At 48.1% G+C, this 7,318-nt stretch overlaps 6 protein-coding genes across 6 annotated transcripts; 5 read left to right on the plus strand and 1 right to left on the minus strand.

The window, feature by feature from the left end:
- Positions 1-275: 275 nt before the first annotated feature.
- LACBIDRAFT_316483 (uncharacterized protein) lies at positions 276-635 on the plus strand (the record flags this gene model as incomplete). Its single annotated transcript, XM_001889853.1, has 1 exon — positions 276-635. One exon carries the CDS (start codon positions 276-278, stop codon positions 633-635), a length of 360 nt encoding a protein of 119 aa, XP_001889888.1.
- A 42-nt stretch (positions 636-677) lies between these two features.
- On the plus strand, positions 678-2,758 carry LACBIDRAFT_316484 (uncharacterized protein; the record flags this gene model as incomplete). The annotated part of the gene is made up of 6 exons (XM_001889854.1): positions 678-1,115; positions 1,169-1,347; positions 1,394-1,556; positions 1,696-1,768; positions 1,814-2,443; positions 2,493-2,758. 6 exons carry the CDS (start codon positions 678-680, stop codon positions 2,756-2,758), a joined length of 1,749 nt encoding a protein of 582 aa, XP_001889889.1.
- Positions 2,759-3,326: 568 nt separating this feature from the next.
- On the plus strand, positions 3,327-3,585 carry LACBIDRAFT_316485 (uncharacterized protein; the record flags this gene model as incomplete). The annotated part of the gene is made up of 2 exons (XM_001889855.1): positions 3,327-3,486; positions 3,539-3,585. The coding sequence occupies 2 exons, from the start codon at positions 3,327-3,329 to the stop codon at positions 3,583-3,585; spliced, it is 207 nt and encodes a 68-aa protein (XP_001889890.1).
- Positions 3,586-3,615: 30 nt separating this feature from the next.
- LACBIDRAFT_316486 (uncharacterized protein) lies at positions 3,616-3,810 on the plus strand (the record flags this gene model as incomplete). The annotated part of the gene is made up of 1 exon (XM_001889856.1): positions 3,616-3,810. The coding sequence occupies one exon, from the start codon at positions 3,616-3,618 to the stop codon at positions 3,808-3,810; it is 195 nt and encodes a 64-aa protein (XP_001889891.1).
- A 1,081-nt stretch (positions 3,811-4,891) lies between these two features.
- LACBIDRAFT_316487 (uncharacterized protein) lies at positions 4,892-5,954 on the plus strand (the record flags this gene model as incomplete). Its single annotated transcript, XM_001889857.1, has 3 exons — positions 4,892-5,035; positions 5,094-5,393; positions 5,451-5,954. The coding sequence occupies 3 exons, from the start codon at positions 4,892-4,894 to the stop codon at positions 5,952-5,954; spliced, it is 948 nt and encodes a 315-aa protein (XP_001889892.1).
- A 288-nt stretch (positions 5,955-6,242) lies between these two features.
- LACBIDRAFT_316488 (uncharacterized protein) lies at positions 6,243-6,797 on the minus strand (the record flags this gene model as incomplete). Its single annotated transcript, XM_001889872.1, has 1 exon — positions 6,243-6,797. One exon carries the CDS (start codon positions 6,795-6,797, stop codon positions 6,243-6,245), a length of 555 nt encoding a protein of 184 aa, XP_001889907.1.
- Positions 6,798-7,318: the final 521 nt, after the last annotated feature.

Below are 7,318 nucleotides of genomic sequence, written 5' to 3' on the forward strand. Positions count from 1 at the left end.
TACTTTACTCCTGATTCGCTGTTGCATGCACCATCAGTGCCAGCTTAGCCTAGCCAGCAAGCCCAATTCGATCACGATGTAGACGCAATCGTCATTGATGAGTCTGCTGTCCCTTTCCACCAGAGAACATCAGGCAAGGTGGGTGGATCTCTCTGTTCTTTCCAACTTCTGCTTATTGGTGATCCCAGAGCCAGAACAATTATCTGAGAGAATAGGTTGCCCGCAGGGACAAGCATCTTGAGGTAACTCTTGACACAGAGGCCCCGCCTCCTGGGATGGTTTGTGTGGATTGTGGCAAAATGGCATCCAAGTTCCGATGCCTGGATTGCGCCTTGCAGCCTGTATATTGTTGCACCTGTTGCTGCCAGACTCACAGGAGGCTTCATACCCATCAGGTCCAATACTGGAAAGGCCACTATTTCCATACTGCTGGTCTCTGGGAGACAGGCTTGGTGTTGAATTTGGGCCATAATGGATCACCTTGTCCCAACTTTGCGGAGTTCAAGGAACAAGAAAATGACAGGCAGGATGCAAGTTTTGAGGCTGCAGAAGTTGCAGGACCAGCAGTGCCAACCAGCCCTGTTGGCCAAACATGGGCGGTGCCTGCACACATCCCAATTGATCTTGATATTTGAGTTCAAGCAGTGTCTGATGACCTTCTCGGGGAAGATGAGTCCATGGAGGCTGATGCAGATGTCGGCGATGATGGCGAAGACATCAAGACTGAACCATCTGATCAGGATGGGGACAATGGCGCAACCGAAGAAGCTGACAACAATACCCAGGAACACTACAAAAGAACAAAGGGTTTCGGTACAGCTCCTCAACCTGATACAGAGGATTCTCTGGGCAACCCCTTTGTGCTTGTCATTGAAACAAACAGAATTCACCATCTTCCTTTGCATTTATGCACTTGTCCAGGAGCTGCGCCCACCGATGAGCAGCTGTTGACTTCACAGTTATTTCCAACGAGCTTTCAAAATGTTAAAACAGTGTTCACTTTCAAGGTACTGGATGATTTTCGGTTGTCCAATCTTACCTGCAAAACTTCCGCATATCAATACTATCTCAAGCTGCGGCGCCTGACTTCTCCAGCCTTCCCGAAGTCGGTTCTGGTACACATTGCTTTGGTTGATATACTTGAATGCTGTCTCACCCATTACCATAGGACAGGTATCACAAATTCAGAAGAGTTAGTCGGCAATGGCGCAATTTGGAACTTAAAAAATGCTTTGGTTTTGGACACGAGCCTAGAATGCCAAAGGCTGGAGAAATGGCATATGGTTGTGCATCTTGTGCCCAGCCAGGTGTTAACTTGCCAATGAACTGGAAAGAGGACCCACATCCGTAAGCATGAACTGCCCTTTGTTCACATACTCATTCCCATTGGCAGCGAGGTCTTCACACAATTTCTTTGTGTTGATGGTAACTTCTCAGCTGATCACCTGAAGCAACAAAATGCCATGGATGATGTATGGCTGACCAGCGGGGAAGGAATGACGACAGAGAAGGAGGCTTACAAGAAGTACCTGGTGCAGCCCACTGTTACTTGCCAGGTGAGTTGGACTGCCTTCCCATATGTGGTGCATCCGTCCTGCCGCTAGAGGTTGTTGCGCCATGTAGCGTTTGATGCTTTGGGGCACAGAATCCCACTTCGCCCACTGCCCTCTCAAAACCTGACTCATATGGTTGTAGGTCAAATCAACATGCAGCAACCACCAGGCCATCAACAATGCAAGTCAGAATCATGCAGGCTGTGATGCAACTGGCATTGCAGCATTTCCCTGCCCCTGATCAGGCGCCTTCATTCCAGGCAGCGTTGTTGACTTTCAGAAGGGCGAGCGCCAGCTGAACATCAACTATGCTCTTTGTGAGGCGATAAAGAACATGGGACTGAATGGTTTGGATGATATCATGATCATATATGATGTGATGTGTCAGTATCATGTTAATCTCTGGGACAGGATTGCTAACAATCCAAATCTTTCCATCTCTGAGAAGGCTAATTTGATCATGGGCATTGGTTTATTTCATGTCCATGGTCATCAGGATGAGTGCCTCTTCCGGTTGGCGACGTCATTTATTCCTGGAGCTGGAATGGTAGATGGGGAAATATTGGAAAGCCTTTGGGTGCAGCTCAATGATATCTTGAGGAGCACCCACACAGCCACCCTCGCCCATCGGGCCAAGGTCTTGGACGACCATATGAATGACAGAAACTGGAATAAAATGGTCAACATTGTCTCCTCAGTCATTGCCAAGTACAGGAAGGCTGTCATTGGCCTGGTGGACAGCAAAGACTACTTTGACCAACTAAATAGTTCGGCAGGACAACACAACCACACATGGCAGGCAGAGATTCGTGCCGCTGAGAGTGATCGGGCGCAAGGGAATTTGAAGGCGATGGATATTATGGCACCAAGAAATCCACCCAATTGTCCAGGTAAGCTCTTACTATGCAACTTTGGTGGAACTGGCTCTGGTCTGCCAAGAGTGTGGCGCCCAAATTGAAGGTGCTGTCCCAGGAAGAGTGTGGCCCTCAAATTCAGGGCGCTGTTCCAGGATTCCTGGCGCTCATGGGCGCCGTGCCAGCACCCCTGGCGCTCATGCCATTTTACCCAGACTGACCAATGCTACAGCTCCCCTCACCACCACTCAAGTCCAATTAAAGCTGATGGAACAGGAGTGCCTTTCAATGGGCAATACAGGTCAAACATCTTGGATTGCAACAGGACTCAAAATTGAGGAGAGACAGTAAGACCCTGACAGAGCCAATGTATGGTACGAGGATTGGCTTACATTAAAACAGGATTGAACTAAGGTTTCTCATTTGGCATACTGGTAAAAAACCAACTATCCTGCAGAAAGTTGACATTGTGAAGAGGAGGGAAAGGTTAAGAGTGAGAATCGATGCTTTCAACAAGATGGGAATGACCTTTTTAGCATGGAACCTGGCATTAAATGAAAATCAGATGTTGCTTCAGGAAGAGTTTGATATCGACGATGTTCTGCAGATGGAGGATGATCTGGTGGAGTCAAATCTCAGTGGCACCGAGCCTGATATGATGGCAGTCGCCGCCACAAAGGTTGCACAAGCCCAGGCAGCAGCGCTTGCTGCGGCTGAAGCTGTTGAACATATGAAACTAGCCTTGCTGTCAGCCATGGGAGAAGAACACCTTCAGGCCCATGGATTACAACATCTTTTGTCCAAAGAATATCAGTTGCACCAAGGGCAAGCAAACGATGCTCTTCAAGGCATCCGAGTATCACTGGCGAATCTGTCTTTTGAATATGGAAGAAAGCTTTGATTGGGTGACCCAGAAAAGATGATAGGGTGCCAATATAAACCACTCTTGAAGGAGGAAATGAAGGCAAATACTGCAGTAGCAGACCCGAATGCGCGAGGGCAAAGTAGGGCCAAGCCTGCCTGGTTTTGGAGTTCCAACTTGGCAGGCGATATGCAAGACAACGAACGGATGGTAGAGTGTAAAGCATCCCTATACCCTCCTCAGTAGTATATTATTGATTACCTTTCTAGTTCATCGCATCAATTGGCTTCGGGCCAGGGCCAGGTTTCACAGATGAAGAGAAGAATTCAACCTGTTGTCACATGAGATGGAATGGGTGACAAGATACTTCTTGTACCAGGTGAACAAGTGGAGTGCATGGCAAAAAATGGCAGCAGACCAAGCAAAGCCTGGGCATGTTTGCTATGCTGAACATCAGAAGGATCTGTGGAATATGCTTGCCATCGATGTGGATAACAGGTTTCAATTGTCCAACCATTATTATAAGCCGCTTGTCATGTAATTCATACAAAAGCAACCAGGTGCAACGTACTGCATGGGCAAAATGTGCTGTGTGGGCGCAGTGAACTGTGTGACTGAAACACCGGTGCAACATACTGTGCGGGTGCGACGTACTCTGTGGGCGCGATGGACTGCGGCGCAACATAATTGTCCAACCATTATTATAAGCCGCTTGTCATGTAATTCATACAAAAGCAACCAGGTGCAACATACTGTGTGGGCACAATGCACCATGTGGGCGCAATGAACTGTGTGACCGAAACACTGGCGCATAGTGTTTAAAGGTTCAGTCCATAGGACCGCAAAAAACCGGTGGACCGAACTGAACCGGACCATGGTCCGGTCTTTTTTTCGGTTGCAGTTGCCCCAATTTGGGGTTGGTCCGGTTGCCGGTTGCCTCATTTCGAAAATATATTAAAACCGTTCAAAGACCGGTTTTGATCGGTTGCAACCGGTTAAACGGTCACGTGCGTTACATACCCTTGTAACCACGTTTATTACCTTTTATTGGGTTTTTGTTTCATCAAAAACGGTTAAGAATTGAAAAAGATATAACCAAATCCATATTTTACCCGAGTCTCTACAAGATGTAATTCGGTTTCAGTCATAGCTATGTCAAATCTTCATTAAATCTCTTCAAAATTGGTAGAATAATGGGTATTTACATGCTTTACTATTTCATATAACCCGTTTATTTTTCAGAGTAATAATAGTCAAGATACAAATGGTTTATATTGGTATAATAAATTATACGCAAAAAAACCGGTCTGGATCGGTCTGAACCGGCTCCATAGACCGAAATAGACCGGTCCTAGGTGGTTCGGTTCGGTTCCCTCAATATCTGGGTCAGTCCTAGACCGGTTGCGGTCCGCGGTTGCGCGTTTTGGGGGCAAAAAACCGGACTGAACTGAACTTGCGAACACTACTGGCGCAACATACTGCGCAGGCGCAACCTACTCTGTGGGTGTGACAGACTGCAGTGCAACATATTGCGGGGGAGCAATGCAGAGCTGTGGGCCATCACATGCCCAAACCACATGACCAGCTTGTTCATTTTTGTCTGGCCAATCTCAACTTGAATCATGGACACTGCAATGGAATGGCGCGTCTACCACTTCTTCTCCCGATGCAAGGCAGCATGGAGTGCATACTCCGATGACAAAGTGAACTGGATTGATGACAAGGAGAGGCAAGAGTGGTGGAAATTAAGGATCCTGCATGAAACTGTTCGTCCTTCTCATGTTCACTGTTCATCTATCTTGATCTATCTTAATCTATCTATAGAACCGTCTTTGCATGGAAGTTGGGAAAGCGTACTGCTTGGGTGGAGTACTTGACCTACTGCCATGGGCACCTGCTTTATTGAATGCAACAAATCCTGCAAGATGGATTATAAAACCACTCAGCCCCGTGGTATTGAGAGCACAATACGGGCCCAAAGACCAGGCACCCATTCTGGCGAGCTATGAGGCCGACTGGTGGAATTCTGTGGGCACCAGCGGTGAGAATGAGAAAAAGGTATCGAAGGTGCATTCGGATGAGGAGGAAAGAGCTTTTTGTAAGTGGATCGAAGCCATGGGACAGGTAATTACACACTTGATCTGTCGTCCATCAATTTTATTGATACCTTCTACTGTTTAGCCATACTGTGAACCCAACATGGAAGTTGAGGACGATGAGGCTGGCATTCCAGTTCTGCCAGTGCATGCGGCCACAGCAGCAGCAAAGGTTCATGGCGGACAGATGTGGGTCCAACACCTCTTTTTTCATGGTCACATGGAACAAGACCAGCTCCAAAACAACATAGAGGCCATTGAGATTTTGATGGACCACCTACATCAACGGGAGATTCGCTTGCAGCCCGTCGGTCCCATACCCCCAGGTCCTTGGCAGGATGCTGGGGTGCTCTGCACGGGCGCCATCGCCCCTTACTTTGAAGAGCAACCTGAAGATGAAGAGCAACCAGAATACCAACCTTCTCCTGTGTCCTCCATGGGCTTGAGTTGGGCAGCATCAGGAGACTCCAGCACTGGTGACTCTGCAAGTCATTATGGTTGGCCTGGCTTCAGAGAGGCGCAGCCAGGTGGTAGTGAGGGAGATGAAGATGGATCTGGGCTGATGGATCTTGATGAGGGTGACTCTTGAGCCATGGCAATTTTTACTTGAGCGACAGGACATGGATATATCTCTTCTGGGCGTGGAGCAAAGACCATTGACTTTTGAGGGCCCACACATGCGGACCTTGTGACTAAGACGCACCAGCACCATGTTGACCAAGAGCCACTCACGCCATGTTGACCAAGAGCCACCTGCGCCATTTTGACCAAGAGCCGCCAGCGCCATTCTGACCAAAAGACACTAGCTCCATTCAGATGAAAACTTACCAGGCGGCGCAGGTGCACTGGCCACAACAGCAGTCACGGCGTAATGGCATTAGCAATCATATATACTGGTGTTCATCCATGTGCCTGCTGGAACTCCTAACCTCTCATGAACTTTGTTGTGCATGTAGTATGAAATACACCCCCTCTCCCCCCCTTCAAACACTGCCCCATGTGAGATCACTTTGCCAGCAACCCCAACTATTGTCGATGGGTTGTACTTGACGGATATGCCTAAACCTGGGAAATCCATGATTCCAGTTGAGTCTTTCTCTCCCAAAGGCACTAGGACATCAATCCACTCATTGCACCCTTTGGTGTCATGGTGTACCAGCGTTGACCGGTTGCTAATCACTGACAAGGCGCTGAAAGGGGGAGTCCAATGCTTCAGCGCTGTGTACAATTCTTCCTCATCATCCACAAACCCATTTTCTGTCTTGAGGTGGCAGAGTGCCTCCATTCCCTGCTCATAAAGTTGTGGATGTATGATACTCAGGATGGTGCCAATCAAAGCAGATGACTCCTGCATTTCCAGGCTCCACTGCGCCCCAGCGGTGCCATGCTTCATTTGCGCGCTGACTTCAAGCTTGAACTGAGAAGACTGCATGCAGATCCTTCAGACTTTGTTTATGGATCCAGAGATTTCACACCTCGTGCCCTTGCTGAAACCATGCTGGCGATAAACTCACAGTCCCGGGCTTGAGTTGTTGACAGTGCTCTGCAGGCCGGTAGTGCATTTTATGATTCCTCCAGTTAGTATTAGCCTTGTCGTCTATCCTCAAAGCTGATTCAAGAATTTTGAGGGACTTCCAGATCTGCATCTGAACAGGGTTTGAGACTGTACACCCACCAGCCATGCTCACATACCTGGTGTGCTTCTGAAAGGATGTCAGGCAAATACCAAACCAGCCCATTGTTGTGCATATCCATTACCACAAAAGGCGCACTTTTATGGACAATAGGTGAATAGATGGGTGGGTACCTATTCAAGATTTTCTCTTCTGTTTTATGATTTTGTCCGGTTAGGGCGGCGCCAATGGTATCGCAATACCGCGTGGCATCCCATGTTGTGCAGACTTGAAGAGATCAACCAACCAATTACTATGTAGCAGGTGAGTGTGGCGCACT

This window comes from Laccaria bicolor, genomic scaffold (genome assembly GCF_000143565.1).
Source record: "Laccaria bicolor S238N-H82 LACBIscaffold_74 genomic scaffold, whole genome shotgun sequence".
In the NCBI taxonomy this organism is placed as follows: domain Eukaryota; kingdom Fungi; phylum Basidiomycota; class Agaricomycetes; order Agaricales; family Hydnangiaceae; genus Laccaria; species Laccaria bicolor.